This window comes from Balaenoptera borealis, assembly GCF_965194805.1.
Source record: "Balaenoptera borealis genome assembly, chromosome: 15".
Classification (NCBI taxonomy): domain Eukaryota; kingdom Metazoa; phylum Chordata; class Mammalia; order Artiodactyla; family Balaenopteridae; genus Balaenoptera; species Balaenoptera borealis.
In genome coordinates this window covers 19467673-19486528 of record NC_138871.1, presented here as the reverse complement: position 1 = coordinate 19486528, position 18856 = coordinate 19467673, and the positions used below count along the sequence as shown (strand labels likewise).

Sequence of the window (18856 nt, the reverse complement as noted above, 5' to 3'; positions counted from 1 at the left end):
ATGGGAGCTTATCCCTTTACCCAGCATCTGGTACCATTACTGGGCAATTTTAGTAGCTAGGAAATTGAGTTAAGATCAGTGATTTTGTAATTATCAACCATTGATGTTGGTTTTGTGCTGCAAAACTGATTTTTTTTCTACTTTGTCTAAGTTTAAGGCCCAGATAAAAGCTTCAGTAAAGAACTCTATTTAAAGTTTCAAAGACCTACAAATAGTGATTATTATTGCATATGAATTCATGGCTTCACAACCACTTGGCTTGCCTTTCCATAACTCTGAATGCTAAGAGTGGTTAGGCTTAGGAACCGAGCAGCTGCTGCTGTCTTGTCATTGAAAGCTGAAATAGCCAACTCTGTTAATCATCTGATCCATTGTTCTATTTGTATTTGGTTATGTATGAAGGTCAAAAAAGCAAAGCTGAAACCCACTGAAACTGTTGGACATTTGCTTAACAAGTGTCCATTCTCTCCTTGACACTTTATCTACAATTTGATTCTACAATCTATTATTATCAAAAGATTTTATTTTTACAGAGTTGCATTTTGAAGCTATGACAGTGAAATTACATTTATTACTGATATAAAGCTGGTAAGTTAGTGAACCCAAGTGGGCTGATTCTGAAGCCTGTCCTTTTAATGACTGTAGTTGTTAAAGTTGATACACTTTGGTCTTAGTTTTTATTAAAATTCCATTAATGGGAAGACTATAAGGTAAATATCAATTAATAATGTCTTGAGATCCTCAATAATAATCAAAATAATAGCTTTCCTCTTTAATATCATCATTTTTTTTTCTTCCTTAAATCATCCATATCTGTGGCAAGCCCCTTGCAAGACACTGAACTATGAATGAGATTTTGATAATTATTTTCCTAATTAATCACAGGGGAAAAAAGTAAAGGACTTTCATTTTAGCTGGAGTGGGGGATAGCTGATTAAATGCAAATCGAGAGACTAGCTGACCTGCCTGGTATATTCAGTAAGAAAGAGATGAATGGATTGTGCCCCAGTGTTCTAGGGTTAGAGAGAAACCATTTGTCTTGAGGGCTTTGGTGATAAGAGGGGATTTTCCATCTGATCCAACCATAAGTGCTTGTCAGAAGTTTGGGCGAATAACCAATCTCAGTACCTCCTCTCTCATTCCACAATTTCTTGGTTTTTCATGAGTACATCAATCCTGTTAACTCTTAAGGACAGTACTTCTATACCTTTATTTGATTCCTTCAATTTCAGTGAAGATCAAGCTGCCTTTAAGTAGCTGCAGTCGGAGTTGCAGCTGCATGAAGGGGGTGACAGAGAAGTTGAAGAGTACCTTTGGTCAAGGCGAGCTGGGAGGTCCATGCAGGTGAACATGGGTGAGGGAGGGCTCAGAGTCACAGGGGCAGGAAGAAGGCAGCACTAATGAACCATGCCGACTGAGCAGATTTCCCTCAGCCCCTCCTTTGAAATCTGAAGGCTTAGATCATTGTGACCCTGAGGCTGTAGCCATAGATGCCATAATAACCAGGTGAAAGTAGATCACTTGTGACTTTCATTGTGTCTGTAAATTACCATAACAACCAGCTTGTCTGTTGCTCTTTGGGTGCATTCTCTGTGTATTTGTCCAGTCTGTAGAAGTACTCTCAATATGTTTGCCAAATTAGGAGGAAATATCAGGATTTGGAGTCCAGTCCAGGTCAGAAAACCTACTGATGTAATGAGCAGGCTGGGCAACCCAACTAGATACCCTCCTAGTCCACAGAATTTTTAGGAAAAGTCAACAGCCATTCCTCTGTTCTTTGCCTCAAAGTGTCTGCTAGAAATGGAATTTCTTAGACACCATTGAAATAACCTATATTTTCTAGCAGAACATGAGGCAAAGAGAATAAAAGTCAACTTGGTCAAGTAAAGCAGTCAGATTGGCCCCTTGGGGACTCTTGAGGCCATTTCTAGCCTCCTTATTTCTCTTCTTAAGCAGGTAACTGCTGGGTACTGCAGATGCTCAGTTCTAAGTAAAGAGTGGGTGAATGGAGCTTGAAATAGCCAGGGATTTGCAGTACTAGTGAAGCAACAGAGTGACATGGACAGAGTGATAGGGTTGCAAGACTTAAAATCCATGGATGAAACCACATAAAACAGGTGCCTGCAAACCTGTGGCCCAAATCTGGCCTTCTGCCTGTTTAGGTAAAGAAGTTGTATTGTCAGTTTTTGTTCTCTAATGGCAGAGTTGAGTAGTTGTGGCAGAGACCAAATGGCTGCAAAGACTAAATTATATATTGTCTGGCCTTTTATAGGAAAAGTAGGGCAACCCATGCTCTAGAAGTAAAAGTCTGCTTGAGATGAAACAAATATGGTGTAAGAATCCAGATCTCCTGAAAAACTGAAAGACCTGAAGTCTGTCTCCTGCCTTTCCCTTAAACAGTGATAGCATCAGTCATGTTATAGGATTTCCACAAGCTTAGAAATGTGGAGTAATCATTAGGGCTCCGTCTGAAATGAAGCCCCTCTAGGGAAAAATTCAGCAGCTGTTGGAAACGCTGTGCAATAGTTAAAGACAGGAGGTGAAGAAGTATAGTGTACGGTGGAAGAGCTCGGGAGAGAGAAGTTAACTCAGAGGTACACGATTATCTATAACTGGATTAGAGCAGGGGAGCATGGGTGAAAGGCTTTCTTTTTTAGGAAATGTGATGGGCTCTTTGATGACCACAAATGGTCAGAAGTTTTAGAGGTTCATTTACAAGTGACATCTGTACTAACAGTAAGTGCTCATCATCCATCTTCCCTTACCCAACAGCATCTTATCCCCCCAAGTTTCCCATCCTGCTCAAGTGAACTGTAAGTGTCACTCATCTGATACCTGGAGTGGGAACTGGTAAGTTTTGCATGGGATCCTCCCAGAGGCTCTTGTATTTACACTGGGGATTCTTCTGAGACCCACAGGACTAGTGTTGTAATGTGGAATGGCCAGAAATATGGAAGTATGGGGCCAGATGATTCTATCTGGTACAAATCCTGCCACACTGTGGCAGGTGTGTAGAACTGACCCCACTAGGAAGAAATATGGTTTTAGAGAGTTGTTCTCCTCTGTATCTTGCTCTTAATACACTTTTTATAGGCTTCTACTGTTAGTCTTCTATAAAACCATCCATTCAATGATTATCTCTCTCAATTGCCAATTCAGTTGGTGCAGGGGGCATCAAATCTTTCTTTGAGCAATATTTCATAAAATTCCTAAGAGTCCTTGCTAGAGTTAACTTATCTGATACAACTCTTGACTTTCTCACATTGGATTCAAGCAGCTTATGCCCATTCAATACCAATTAATCAATGGCAGATAATAAATACTCAGAATGAAATATCCAGCTATCTAAACTTAGATCCTTCTTTGTGATAAGCAATGCCTGAGGGGATATAATGCTGGGGGTAAATGGTTGACTAGGTGTGGGAGTGAAGGATGGAAAAAAAGATCATCTTTGTCAAATTGGGATTTGTGAATTTGAACAGCCAGATTCATAAACACATAGACCTTAAGTAAAATAGCACTATTCTTGGAACTGGAAGACCTGACTCTGGTATTTTCTATGTGTAACTAGTGGACCCTCCCTTTCCTCATCTATCAGGATATAACAAAGAAAATGATGCTTGCCCTGCAAACCACATCTGTCACCCTTACCATGACATTATAAATAAGCTCAAATGAAATAATGTCTAGGAAATTTCTCTGCAAGCTATAAAAGTGAACATGCACAGGATTAATATTAAGGGCAATAAGCAGCTGGAAACTGAGTAGAACTTCCAAATACACAGAATAATCGGTCTGCTTTTCAATGTGGGTTAAGGGCTCTGCACAAGGTGTTATACTAGAAATATCTTTTCCACCTTCACCTATGCTACCTAAAATTCCACCCTTTTGAAATACCAAACCTTCCAGGTTAACAAACTGCATATTTGAAAGTATGTCTGTTCTGATGGAGGGGTGGAGAAATCCTGGGAGAACCTTTCTAAGTGAGAAAAAGTCTTTAGTAATATGATGTGAAGGAAGTTAACAAATTTGGACTCTTTTAGGGTGTTCCCTAGGCCAGCCTCCAATACACTGAATAGGAGGAACTCATGCTTGCCTCTAAGCAGCGTTTATGAGGCCAGTCAAGTATATGTGGTTAAGTTGTTCACTGTAGCTTTATTAGTAATTGGGAATTGAGGTAATAGAGGAATTTTTAGCAGTGAGTGAGAGTAGATGATTTGTCTTTTTTTTCTTTGTGTCCCTGGTCAAACATAGTGCTTGGTACACCCGGAACTCTTCAAATGCTAGTAGAAGGAATGAATGAGTGAACACCAATTACTGAGTAGAGGCAGTGGAATAAAGAAAGAGATAAAGTATATTTTTTCCTCTCTGTGAATTTCTTACTACTCTTATAATAAGGTCCCTTCCTCCTTTGAGCTAATTGCGTTATTACCTACCCCATTTCATTTTTGTGCATTTACTCTTATTTGTTTTCTTTGGTCTAACATTTAAATCTCTTTAATACTAATGTGGCATTTGTGTAGATTTTTCTTTATGGATCCTTTTTTCCCCTTGAGAAATCAGAAAAAGATGTTGAAATACACAACTGAAGACAGATTATTAAGGGGCCTTTATTACCTTTACAAGAATGAACAACTAGAATCAAGAATGTATGATGGGGAAAGGGTAGTTTCTTCAATAAATTGTTAGGAAAACTGGATATCCACATACAGAATAATAAAATGGGACTCCTGTCTTACACCATATACAAAAATCAACTCAAAATTGATTAAAGACTTGAACATAAGACCTGAAACCATAAAATTCCTAGAAGAAAACATAGGTGATAAGCTCCTTAAAAGTGGTCTTTGCAATGAGTTTTTGCATTTGACACCCAAAGCAAAGGCAACAAAAGCAAAAACAAACAAACAAACAATCAAAAACAAGTGAACTACATCAAACTAAAACCTTCTGTACAGCAAAGGTAACCATCAACAAAATGAAAAGGAAACTTATGGAATGGGAGAAAATATTTGCAAATCATATATATGATAAGGGGTTAATATCCAAAATATCCAAAGAACTCATATAACTCAACAGCAAAAAAAGAAACAATCCCATTAAAAATGGACAGAGAACCCAAATAGTCATTTCTCCAAAGAGACATACAAATGGCCAACAGGTACATGCTCAACATAGCTAATCATCAGGGAAATGCAAATCAAAACCACAATGAGATATCACCTCATACCTGTTACGATGGCCAGAGATAACAAGTGTTGGTGAGGATGTGGGGGAAAGAGAACACTTGTGCACTGTTGGTGGGAATATAAGTTGGTGCAACCACTGTGGAAAACAGTATGGAGATTCCTCAAAAAGGTAAAAATAGAGCTACCATATGATCCGCTCCTCCACTTCTGGATATATATCCAAAAGAAATGAGAACAGAATGTCAAAGAAATATCTGAACTCCCATGTCCATGCAACGTTATTGACAATAGTCAAGATATGGAAGCAATCTAAGTGTCCATCAACAGATGAATGGATAAAGAAGGTATGAGATATATATATAAAACACACACACACACACACACACACACAAAATGGAATATTATTCAGCCATGAGAAAGAAGGAAGTTCTGCCATTTGTGACAATATAGATGAGACTTGAGGGCATTATGCTAAGTCACATAAGCCAAACTGAGAAAGACAGATACTGCATGGTATCACTTATATGTGGAATCTTAAAGAAAAAAGTCAAACTCGTAAATATGGAAAATAGAAAAGTGGTTGCAGGGGCTGGAGGATGGGAGAATGGGGAGAGGTTGGTAAACAGGTACAAACTTTAACCTATGAGATGAATAAGGTCTGAGAGTCTCATGTAAATAATAAAGTGACTGTAGTTAACAACACTGTACTGTAAAATTGAAATTTTCTAAGAGAGTAGAACTTAAAGTTCTGACCAAAAAAAAAGAAAGATATGCGAGATGATGGATATGTTAATTAACTAGATGGGAGGAATCCTTTCACAATGTATATATATCAAATCACCACGATGTACTCTTTAAATATCTTACAATTTTATTTTAATCTCAATTTTATCTCAATAAAACTGAAATTAGAGAAAGAATGAATGTCTACCCATTAAAAAGATTTGCAGAGATGTCCTTTCATTGGTTAGATTAAAATTGGGCATACAGCCTTCAAAGTCTCATCCAAGTTTAAGCTTCTCTGATTCTCGTTGGCTGGGGAGAGCCATTTTTTCTTGAACTGTCTTTTTCAGAGAACTGTTTCATATTCATCAAATGGTTGCAGATTTTTAAACTTTGTGCAAAACACTTTTGCAGTATCTATTTGAAAGTGGCTCAATACACATCATACCTTCCTCATGTCCCACCTCATTGGCAGACCATTTTGGTCATTTTTGAGACAGTTTATTCCTCTTCCTGAGTTTGTGAGTTAAACTCTATCCTTTAATAACTCTGTCCTCTTATGAAATAAGAAAGTGAATTGTTAGAATAGTTGTGGTCCATCAACTGTATTTCTTTTGGTTTGCTGAAGAAAGTGTAGTTGTTTACATTGATGAATAGCCCTAATTGGGTAAAATAGACTGGTAGTGCTGAGCTAATACCTTTAAATGTCTTGTCTTAGGCAATTAATATTCCCTTGTCACACATACATTTAAACAGTTGGACGAAAGCCTTGTGTTCTTGACTCCTGTCAGACTTAATGAATGATTTTGTCAAGTCATTCCTTTCTGCCCTGTTTGATTGATAGCTAAATTTTTGTCTTCTAGCTTATGTAAAAAGTGTTAACTATGCCTTTCAGCTTGTAGGCAAGGGCATTTAAACCATTCTAATAGTCAATTTGCAGAGGAATTACATGGCCTGTTTACTGGAGGGGTCAAAAATTGTGCCCCTATTCATCAGAGACACAAATCACAGGGCTCATGAGCTAATGAAGGCAGTATTTATGAGTCCCTGCACTTGCTGGATGATACCAAGTTCAAGGTGTCCCTGGTCCTGGCTGCTTAGGACTCTGGCTCTCAATTTTGGATGTGCCTTTGCTCATGGACTATGTAATAGATAGATTATATTTGGGATGAATATGATTTGATCCTAAAACTCTTAAGAATGAGAAAAAAACTAGAATGCTAGATTGTCACAGTACTAACCTTCATCTGCACCTTTCAAAGATATCTCTATAATAATGCAGATCCCTTCTAACCTCTGTCACCACCTGGCTTATAGATTTTCATACATACCATAATTACCATCTGAAAGCAGGGGAAGTGGATCCCAATCATTTCTGGGAGGACTGTCACTTCTGTTGACTTGAGCATTTGTTGAGAATCTGACAATTTACTGTTTTAAAACACTTTGACCAATAAGTTTTAATAAGATAGTTACATAAAAGCAAGTATGACACATGGACATGTTTTTTCAGTAGACATATCTTGACCCATGAGTCCTCCATTATTTTTTCTTTACAGACTCATAAAGCTCCAGGAAGTCACAGAGTCTCATAGTGAGTATACAGGAGGTCCCTTTCAGCTCCTGGAATGGGGATTCATTAGGACTCAGCATCACTTCTGCCTCTGGAGGGACAACTTACTCCCTCTTGGGGTATCCATCTGTCCCTGGGTCTGCTTCCCATCCTCTCTACTGGGGTTTTCTTTTTTTTTTTTTTTTTTCTTTTATTATCCTGGGGGAGTCTTCTAGAATTCTTCATGCACTTCACTCATCATCCAGAAAGCTGGATCACCTATGTTCCTGGAATTTTATGCACCATCAGTATCTATATACCTTTGCTTTCAGTCAATAATGTATGCAAAGCTGGAAAAATTTAGACAAAGGAGAGGTTGCATATACTAGTAGTTCAGAGCATGAACTCTGGGGCCAGCCTGGCTTCAAATCCTGCCACTGCCACTTATCAGCCATGTGAATGTGGACAAGTAACATTCAATTGCCTCAATTTCCTCACCTATAAAATGGAGAAAATAGTACCCAGGTCTTTTCAGAGAAATAAATGAGTTATTCCAAGCATTTAGAACAGTGTCTGACACCAAATAAGCATTAAAGTCTGCTAATATGACATAATAATTTTCCCCAATCCTTTCCTCCTCCCCTTTTTGCCACCTTTTCTCCATGACCCACTGCTGCAATCTGCTTCTGCCTTCTGTGTGCACCCTCCATTCCACCAATCTCTCTTTTGCTTCCTTGTATTGCCTCCAGCGATTATGGGCTCCATGTTCTGCTAACATTTTTACCAGCACTAAGGAAAGCTGCTGTACATGCTGGATTGAGGCCATCTCGAGATCCATGATGACCCAGCACCGCCTGGGATCCTAAGGCAATATTTCATTCTCTCTTCCTATGAAAGCAATTGTCCTTGCCTACTGTGGAGTAAGAAGGGGACTTTGGTACGGTCCTGTGCATACTGGGACAGAAATTGGAGCCAGCAGAAGAAGCCAAGTACCTGCTGCTATTCTTCAGGATGATCCCTGACCAACCCTTCCCTGTCTTAGTCCCCATGACTTGTCTTTTCAGTACAGTTTCAAACTAAATAATTTGTTAAATCTATAAAAATAAGAAATTGCAACTGTGATGTTTTTAAGCATAGCCCAGAGCTTATAATTTTACATGTAGAGCAGACTACTGTTAATCCAGTGCTTTTGGCCAAAGAACTGAGTTAGAATGACACCAACTAGTCAACTGACTGATCAGAAATTTATTTTGATGGTGTCTCCCCCCAAAAATGGTTCAGTGACCACAAAAACTTATTCTAGTTTAATATGTATGTTATCAGTCATCTGTTGTCACAATAGTGCAGTATAATATCTCAATGACATGCAGAAGTAGCATTTGTTGCTCAGTAGTCTAGGGTGGTCACCTTAGTCAAGCCTTCTCATGTGTATGGGCTCAGGTGCTCTTCACTGACCTAAGATGGTCTTGATGGGAATGACTGAGGTGACTTAGTTCTATTCCACATGTTTGTCTCTCTCCTCCTGGGACAAGCAGTCTAGCCTAGGCATGTCCTGCTCAAGAGAATGGCGGAGAACTAAACCAAGCAAGTCCACTAGACCAAGCAAAGTCACCCCTGCATGCATCATGATGGTCAACATCCATTGACCCTAAGCATGCCACATGGCCCAGCCCAGAACAAGAGAAGGCAGAAAATACAGAGTTACATGGCAATGGGCTTGGGTACGAGGAGGGTGAAGAATGGGGCTATTCATATAACAAATCTACTACAGTTATCTACTCAGTGCTTTTTACTCCATCAGCAAGGTATGTATCAACTGTTATCTTGACTACATCAGCACTCCTAGAGGAGAAATCTAGAGGGCATGGACTGTTTATCTGACTAAACTAAACAATCATGTGTTTGTTATTTAGGGCCATGCACATTGGTGTTTCTAATGATGACAGTTGTGCTTTGAATTGATCCAGTAGGGCCTAAACTGGGGAGAGGGGTATATGGAGAAAAGCATGAAGCCTGATAAACTGTTCTTCTTCTTTTTTCTTTTTTTTAAAGAAGTAATTGGTTTCATTAAGGAAAGAAGCTAGTATCCCAATTAAAATGATTTTGCTTCACAGAAGATAGTGCCATCAGGATAATGAATAGAATGACCAAAGGATTTTATGTGTTTCTCATAAAGAAAACAAAATAAAGGGAAAAAAAAGTGATTATTCTCTAAATGCTCTTGCACAAGCTTCATAGGTATGCCTCTGCTCCTCCCACATCTGCCCCCACTCCCATCCCAAACTGTGAGCAGTGCTGTCATTACCAGTGGACTGTGTGCATTGGCAGCACCTTAGCTTCTTAAAGTGGTTTTGGGTGGATTACTGCACTGACTGATTACCTTAATTGACCTTCAGGCTGACTAAAATTTGCCTGACTTAATGAGGCTTAATTCTTGTCAAGCCCCTAGGCTAGATGGCTCCTGGCCCAGACACTTTGTTGTTTTGATTTTTCATTTTTAATAACAATTACACCCCAAAGCTTAAGGAAATATGGTAAAATATGTCAGTGATTGTGAAGAGCCCAGAGCAGCTGTATCCATGGAAAGATTTAAGGTTCAAAGTTTTGAGCCCATCTAAAATCACCCTCTACCGTGAATTTGACCTTGATTGGTGTTATCTTACATCATTGTAGTGAAGTGAATACTATTATTCTTAACAAGATTTTTCTAAACATCTGTCTAAATGAGAAGACATGTTAAAACAATCAGCCATTTGTTAAATATCATGAGCCCAGCCTAGATTTGGGTGTTAACTCTTATTTCTGAAAATCAAGATGGCACTGGATTGTCATGCTTGGAGACAATTCCACCTAAAGGTTGCCATGCAAAAACACTTAAATTGCAGGTAAGATTCAGCAAAGAAAGAAAGCTTTCCTTCTGCAGAAGAAATAGGATTTATTGGCATTAGGTATCTGGAACACTGTCCTAAGAAAGATTATGAAATGGTATTTGAGCTCAGAATAAAAGAACACTGTGATTGATTAGTCATGTCTGGTGTAGGCATAGAAAGGAAATGTGGTAGTATACTTGCCATTCCTATCCCAGACCATAGTTTCTGATATTGTTCCTTACAGACAACCCTTCACCTTTAATTATTTCCTATAAATGTATTTATTTTTTCCACCTTCCACCCATGCTTGAGTACCTGAATTATTGTTATACCAGATCTATTCTTTATTGGCCATTTTTTGGTTTTGAGTCAGCATCTGAATTCCCTTCCTATGTCTGGGGAATTCCTCATTATATGAATTTTGGTATATAAGAAGCTAAAATGGCCAGAACATTTGTTTTTACAAAATGCTTTCCTCCCAACACCTTCCTCCTTCACCCTTGCAACTAGATGTTTACACATGACCCAGAGTTTGGGTCTGTATTTCACTCAGATAAAAATCAGGTTCATTTGCCTAAGACTTTGCATCAGAAGCTAATGACATAAAGACACAGTGTCCTAACAGGTTTTTTTAATAAATTTATTTATTTTTTAATTTTATTTTTGGCTGTGTTGGGTCTTTGTTGCTGCGTGCGGGCTTTCTCTAGTTGCGGCAAGCAGGGTCTACTCTTCGTTGTGGTGTGCAGACTTCTCATTGTGGTGGCTTCTCTTGTTGTGGCGCACAGGCTCTAGGCACGTGGAATTCAGTAGTTGTGGCGCATGGGCTCAGTAGTTGTGGCTCACAGGCTCTAGAGTGCAGGCTCAGTAGTTGTGGTGCATGGATTTAGTTGCTCCACGACATGTGAGATCTTTCTGGACCAGGACTCGAACCTGTGTCCCCTGCACTGGCAGGTGGATTCTTAACCACTGGCGCCACCAGGGAAACCCTGTCCTAACCTTTTTGAATTCTGTTCTTTCTTTCAACTAACAGGAGAGCTTTTCTGCTTAAACCTTCCAAAATCAGTTTCTAATGTTTGCAACTAAGAACTTAACTGATACAATAGGTCTTCTAGGGCAGTGCTCTTCAAACTTTATTGTGCATAGGAATCACCTAGGCTTTTTATTAAAATGCAGATTCTGATTGAAATGGAGGTCTGGGATGGACCTGAGGCTTGCTTTTGTAACAAACTCCCAGGAAATGGCAATGATACTGGCCTGGGGCCCACCTTTTAACTAGGAAGAATCAAGGGAAGGAAAGGCAGCCTGAAAGAAGACAGAATTGGCAGGAAAAAAAAAGAGATCTGTTTCAACGTGTTCTAGTTAAGTTAGAAAAAACCAACTACTATAACTAATAAACTTCAAAATGTGCAACAACTCCTACAAAATAGAATTGCATTCTTAATCATGTAACAATACTGGGCCAGTGACAGAACACTGGGAAGCTCTCCTCCATTCATTCAGGTGTAGGTTGATTGGGGGGAACAGGGGTTGTACACCATCTTCAATTCATGGCTTCCCAGGTCACCTTGGGGTCATGTCTGTATTCCATCTAGATAAAATTGGAAAAGTGTGCATGAGAAATGTTTCTTTTTTTTTGAAATTTTAAATTATAAAATAAAGCATAGATATAGAAATCCACACACAATAAGCATTATCATTATGCAAACACTCTTGTAACCACTACCCAGGTCAAGAAATAGACTTTGCCAGCCTCCATAGAAACTCCTTTGTATATTTCCTGCCTCCCTCAAAAAGCAACATTATCCTGACTTTGAGAATGCTCACTTCCTTGTATTCCTTTGTGGTTTTATCACTCTGATATGCATCCTCAGATGATATAGTTTACGTTTGCCCATGTTTTGGGATTTATTTTTTAGTCTCTTAATCTGTTGCAATCCCTTCCATCCCTTTCTTTTGCTTATAATCTATCTGTTGGGGAACCCGGATGGTTTGTACTGTAAGTTTTCCAGAGTTTGCATTTAGCTGAATAGATATGTGTGATGCAGTCCCATATGTTATTCTGTCTTCTATATTTTGTGTAAATCACCAAGGGGATCCAGAGCTTCTACCATGTTCAGGTTTGATCCCTTTGGCATCACCATACTTGGGATTGTGCTGTTTCATCAGAAGGCACATAATGTCTGGTTCTCTCTCTCTTTTTTTAAATTGAAGTATAGTTGATATACAATATTATATAAGTTACAGGTGTACAATATAGTGATTCACAATTCTTAAATTGTTGTACCTTTTTTGTGATGTTTTCAACCACTATTGTTCATTGTCTGATGTCTTAATTCATTAAAGGTTGCAAAATGGTGATATTCTATCATTTTGTCTTCATTTATTAAGTGGACTAAATTTATAGACAGACATTTTCCTCGTTACAAAGAATCTCAGTTCATGTAGGAAAGGCAAGATGTATTTTTGATTCTTCCAAGGTAAATGAATTGGTTCTTTGTCATCCTCTGAAGGTGACCAATTAATTATTATTACTTTTTAGTCATTATAAACTGATTTAAACATATTTGATGGGTTTCAAGCCACTGGAATTTTTATTCTTTGTGATGTTTAAATTGTCTAGTCTTTGGCCAAGTGGGAGCCTCCTGAGTTATTTTTACATGACCCTGGTAGTCTTTGATCTCTTTTTGCTGTCTGGTATAATAAGATATTTCAGGCTATTTGTATATTTCTAGCCTCAAAGGAATTAGAATCAACCATTTCCCTAAGAAGTCCTAGTTTGTTTTAGGGGAAAATTGTATTTCAAGATGTTCATTGCTACTGGGCTGGCCATTATTCTTAGACCTTTTCATTGGACAGAACTTGAAAATTGTACGTGTGTGTGTGTGTGTGTGTGTGTGTATGTTTTCACTTTAAAATCTCATGTGTTCGTACTGATATTTCTACTTCAGATCTAGGATTATAGGGTTTTTCCTTAACCTCTTCTATATTACATCATCTTTCTTCCACACCAACACTCTGGTTAGCAAGAACACAGGAGATGTGAAATAAACTTTCATAACTGTTTGCTTTATTTTACCTTGAAACACAATAGTGTTAGAATAGCAATCTTCATACTACCATTATAATTAAAATTACATAAGATAGTTAAAATCTTTTCACAAAAAGATCCTATTCCCTTTCTCTTTTCATTTTTACCTCTTCATTGCCAGAGCATACATCCATTTTATATTATACTCTCTCCCATTTGACTATCCTATATTCTTAGTTCTATAAACATGTATATATTGAATGCTCACTGCCAGTACTTATGTTATGTTTTTGTAGATATTATGTTGATGTTTTTCTAATTATTTTGCTGGGTAAAGTTCGTTCTCTAACAGATTCCCTAAGTCTCATAGGAACAATATTTTCTGAGTTCTTGCATGTTGATCAAATTTGGTCTGTGGCTTATATCCTTGAAAGTCAGTTTTGCTGGTTATAAAATTCTTAGCTCACATTTTCTTCCCTTGAGTATATTAAATATAGTATTTCATTTTCTTCTGGTAAAAGCTTTGCTGTTAAAAAGTCTGGTGATCATCTGATTTTCTTTCCTTTATAAGTCACATGCTCTATTTGCCTAAGTACATAAGGATTTGCCCCTTTTTTCTTTAGAATCCAGTTTTCTTGGTTGATAGTGTAGGTCACTCTTTTCAAGTACATGATATGCTTTTTCAGAAAATAGTTTATATATATATAATATATATTTTCTATATAGAATATATATTTCTGCATTGAATGTATATAGAATATAATTTATATATTTTTTAATAATTATATAAAATAAATATGTAAGTGATTATATTTATATAATAACACTTTAATTGAAAATTATATATATATATATATATATATATATATTGAGGAAAACTTTCATGAATTAGAGTACTTAGTATTCTTTCTGTTTTCTTGCTTTGATTTTCTTCTTTAGGGACCTCTAGTAGCCATAAATTGAATTTTCTTTGCCTATCTTCAATATTTGTCACCTTTTCTCAAATTTTTTAAATCTCTTTTTAAAAAATTTATTTTGGGTAAAAATTTTTCCTTCTTTTCTCTTTTTATTTCTCTTGAGGCATTTGCTATTGTGTTTATTCATTCTTGTTTAGCCTTCAAATGATATTTCTTTTATTTAGAATTATTTTCTGAGTTTCATGACCTCATCCTATGATTTCTTCTTTTTCTAATTTATGTTCTTTCATATTTTGCATCAATTTTTAGTGTATTTTTTTTTTTTAGTGTATTTTAATATGTTTGAAATAGTAGATTACAGTTTTAATTTGTTTTACAGGCATATTTTTCTGGCATGCTTTCAGTTTGTGTAGAGATAATATATTTTTCTTATAATAATTTTATGTGAGTTTTGACCTTGATAATTTCAAATTGCTCATTTTTATGTGAAGTCAATCTTCCCGAAGGTTTAGACAGAGGCTAGAAGAGCAAATAGCTCTTCTAGCTTCACAGAACTCTCACTCCTGTTACTTTTGTGTAACATTTAAAAGAACAGTGGCTTAGACACAAAATGACAAATACTGTATGATTTCACTTATATGAATGATCTAGAATAGGCAAATTCATAGAGACAGAGAGTATATTTATCAGGGGCTGGGAGGAAGGAAGCATGGGGAATTTTTGCTTAATGTTTATACAATTTCTATTTGGGGTGATGGAAATATTTTGGAACTATATGGTCGTGTTTGTTGCACAACATAATTTTAAATGTTCTTACATGTGTTCATACGACCAGGAACATAACCAATCCATATTAACTTAATTAATTTAAAATTACATTTGTAAAAGTCACACGAAAGCTAATGTGCAGCTAATTAATGACACTGAATTGTACACTTAAAAATGGCTAAAATGGAAAACTTTATGCCATATATATTTTACCAAAATAAAAATTTTAAGATTTAAAAAAAAAAAACAAAACACAGTGGTTTGACTGGTGAGATAGCCTGGCTCTGACAATTGCCCCCACTTTAACTGGACTTTCCCTTTCTTTTATCTCTATTTTCCCCATCCAGTTCAATTTTGATTTCACTCCCAGTAGTTTCTCCTTCATGAGGGTCTCTGTCCTGCAAGAGAGCCAAGCCAGGTCAGTTTCAAGTGTCCACTGCACTGTCCCCTTCAGAGTTTTTCATAGTGGCTTCTGCTACTTGCCACCTTATGATGGCAGGCAAGTTATTTAACTTTTCCAAGTCCCATTTTCTTCATTTGAAAAACTGGCATAAGACTAGTCCCTATCTCATAGTATTGTTGTGAGGATTAAGTAATGTAATATGTAAAGATCTTGGTTAACCTTATATATATAACCATATATATATATATGTCTGGCACATCATATATACCCAGAATATATGAGCTTGCCAATAAAAACATTATTCCCAAGCAGAAATTTAACACACTTTGCTAAATGAGTAACTAATTAATGTTAATTTTCCATAGACTTTGTTATATTTTATATGGTGAAATGTCCAACTCAATCCAGAGTTAAACCAAAACTAAGCTACACATACACACATGGTAATTAGTGAAAAAAGGAACCGAGATTTGTGCAAAATTCTCCTCTGACCAATGATAAATGTGTATGTGTATCACCTTATCAAAAGATTTGCCTGAATATTCCTGAATAGGAATATTTGTTTGGAAAATATACACATTGTTTACCATCTTCTCTCTTATTTATTTGTATTTGGGGTGTTTTCTCCCTGTATACATTCTGACAGTTATGAACAAAGCAGCACTAAGGTAATTGTTCAGTACAGTTTCATTTCATTTTCACACAGCTGCCCTGCTTTCCATTTTAACAATGTGGGAATGATGTGTAATTATGCACTGTTAGAAATGTGGGTATGTTTATTCTAACTTACCCTGAAGAATAATTGTCAGTACTTCTTTCTGGAGCACAGCAACTATATCATCATGGCACCTGGGCAGACACATTTTTGATATCATTAGATGTTTCATGTTTCCACTTCCATTAAATACAAACAATGGATCTATAAAGGGTAGGAGACTGCAGAGTGGTAAGGTTTTAGGGTGGCTTCAAGGACCAGTTCACCTAAAGTTCTCCCCACCTGTTGAATGGTGCCTAGATTTCTCCTTTTTCTAAAGAGCCCAAGTTTTTGAGATGAATCAAGATTCAAAACCTGAAGGGAGACATTTGGCCAATGAAGGATGAGAGCAGAACTTTGATAAGGAGAGCCTATAATGTATTGAGCTACAGGCCATGCGTAGGTCAACTTTCAAGTTGACCTGCAATACAGTTAATTCAGAATCATTCATCAGTCATATCTCTTTGCCTTCCTTTGATGTAATAAGGACCAGCAAGATTAAAAAGAGTGTTGGAACATTATGCCTGTGGACAATGAGAACTGGGACTTTAGAAAAACTATTTCCAGGCAGTGATATAATTCATATGGCTAAACGAGTAATACACTCAAATAGACAATTCCTCTGTTCCTTAATTGTGTGTGTTTCTGTTTTTGTTTTCACTGTAGCTTCGGAAAGCAGTGATGGATCACATATCTGATTCTTTCTTGGAAACCAACGTCCCTTTGCTAGTTCTCATTGAGGCTGCAAAAAGTGGGAATGAGAAGGAAGTGAAGGAATACGCCCAGGTTTTCCGCGAGCATGCCAACAAGCTGGTGGAGGTAAGTCAAGAGAGGCCCAAGACTAGAATTTATCAGTAGGTTTAATCTCTACATATGTCTCTTGGAATTTCAACAGGCCGTCCTTCTATGGTTTTCCTGGATCTTTCTTTTATCTTCTGTTGACTCCATCTCTTGCAAAGGAAACAGGTTTTCAGTAATCTCTCCTCTAGTAGAAAATTCTAAACGTGTTCTGAAACATGTCTGCTAATTTTCCTGAACAATAAGCAGAGGCTGAAACAGGAGCAATAGAAAGGACCCTCCAAAGTGCTGAAGACCAGGTTTGATTAGAGGGAATAGAATTAAAATTGCCAAAAGGGGATTTAAACACTGTTCCCTTTTCGTTCCCATCTCCACTCCACCCACTTAAGCCTGGATTAGCTGGCCACATTATGAACATGTAAAAATCAATCCCCCCTCCCTATAAGAGATGTCTGAACTCCTGGTGAAGGATGTTGGGGCAGTAGTAGGAGTGTAAGTTCAGGTCCTAAGTATATTCTCTGTGTTAGAGACATCTGTGGGAGTTGCTTTATAAATGCAAAATTGTGCTGTGTGATTTTGAGAAAAATGTTGTTCAAGGGAAACAAAATAAAAGTGAAATGATAACCAGACTGCCTAAATCTAGGAGTTGAAAACCAACAACTTGGCAAAGGTTCGATTGAGTGATGTGGGACTACATAGAAAAGAGAGATGTTGAACAGGAAATGTGTGTTGATAGAGAAAAAGAGTCAAGGAGGGCAAGCGTCCTGGCAAATTTAGGGAATGGTTATCAGAGCCAGGTTAAAACTTTTTCAGGGTCTGAGTACTTAGAAACAACAGCAAAAACAGCAACAAAAACTCTGGTATAGCCCCACTGTAACTCAAAAATAAAATAAAATTACCAAAAACTGCAGACAACTTAAATGCAGCTAAAAATTAAATAAGTTACTTTTTGTTTTCTTTGGATGGCAAAATTAAATTCTGAATAAGTTCATCAAATATGAAATGCTCTCCATTTTTCTTGCAGTGAGTGATGGGGTTGTGCTCCAATTTAATCGTGCCCTAAGCATGTGCTTGGTTCACTCTTTGGTTAATCCAGCACGGCTGTAGCTTCTGGGGCTGAACACTCAGCCTGCAGGAAGTCCTACATCAAGCCTAGAGGAGGCCCCTGCTCCTCTAGGACACAGGCTGAGCTATCACCCATGATAGCAGTCGGCAAGCTGCACATGCAAAAGCTGAAACTACTAAAATAAAACCCTTGAACTTCCTACCATAGCTCCAGTGTCTTGAGGTGACACCAGACTAGAGCTAAAGATAGGGTCATTATTATAAGTAATATCAAGACAGTCTTTCTGGCTCTGTCCCCACGGATGGGGCAAGCACCCCATTAGTCTTCACATTCCACACACAAATTCCAAGCTCCAAATTGGCCATTGAAGAATCCAGAGTCTTTCCAAGGTTGCCTTGGAAGTTCTGGCCCCTTCTGTTATTTTGAGAAAGAGCAGGTAAAAAAGAAGAAAAAGGGGTAGAAGGATACAGAGAGGAAGAGGAGGAAAGAAAGAATGCTGAATGAGTGCTACAAAAGTTTAAAATATTTATATGTAATAAATAATAATATTAACCTACAGATACATCATCCCATATATATAATCACAGTATTTACATGATAACTGCAGAATTTATAGGGAATGTTAATTCATAGTGTCATAGGCATTAAGGATGAAGAAAAGGACATGACTTCAAAATTATATGATAAACATCTTCTACTTTCAGTCCTGGCAGTGTCTTTCTGTAATTCTGTGTGTAACCTCATTTGTAGATGATGTTTGAAGTTTAAACTTGATGCCCTGTGTAAAT

General features: G+C 37.3%; 1 protein-coding gene across 3 annotated transcripts in view; it reads left to right on the top strand.

Moving 5' to 3' along the window:
- CTNNA2 (catenin alpha 2) overlaps positions 1–18856 on the top strand; it is a 1192234-nt gene that overhangs the window by 946941 nt on the left and 226437 nt on the right. For all 3 annotated transcript variants that reach the window (XM_082356061.1, XM_082356060.1, XM_082356062.1), the window contains exon 9: positions 16871–17023. In XM_082356061.1, coding sequence (XP_082212187.1) covers positions 16871–17023 — 153 coding nt within the window. The remainder of the gene's footprint in view (positions 1–16870; positions 17024–18856) is intronic.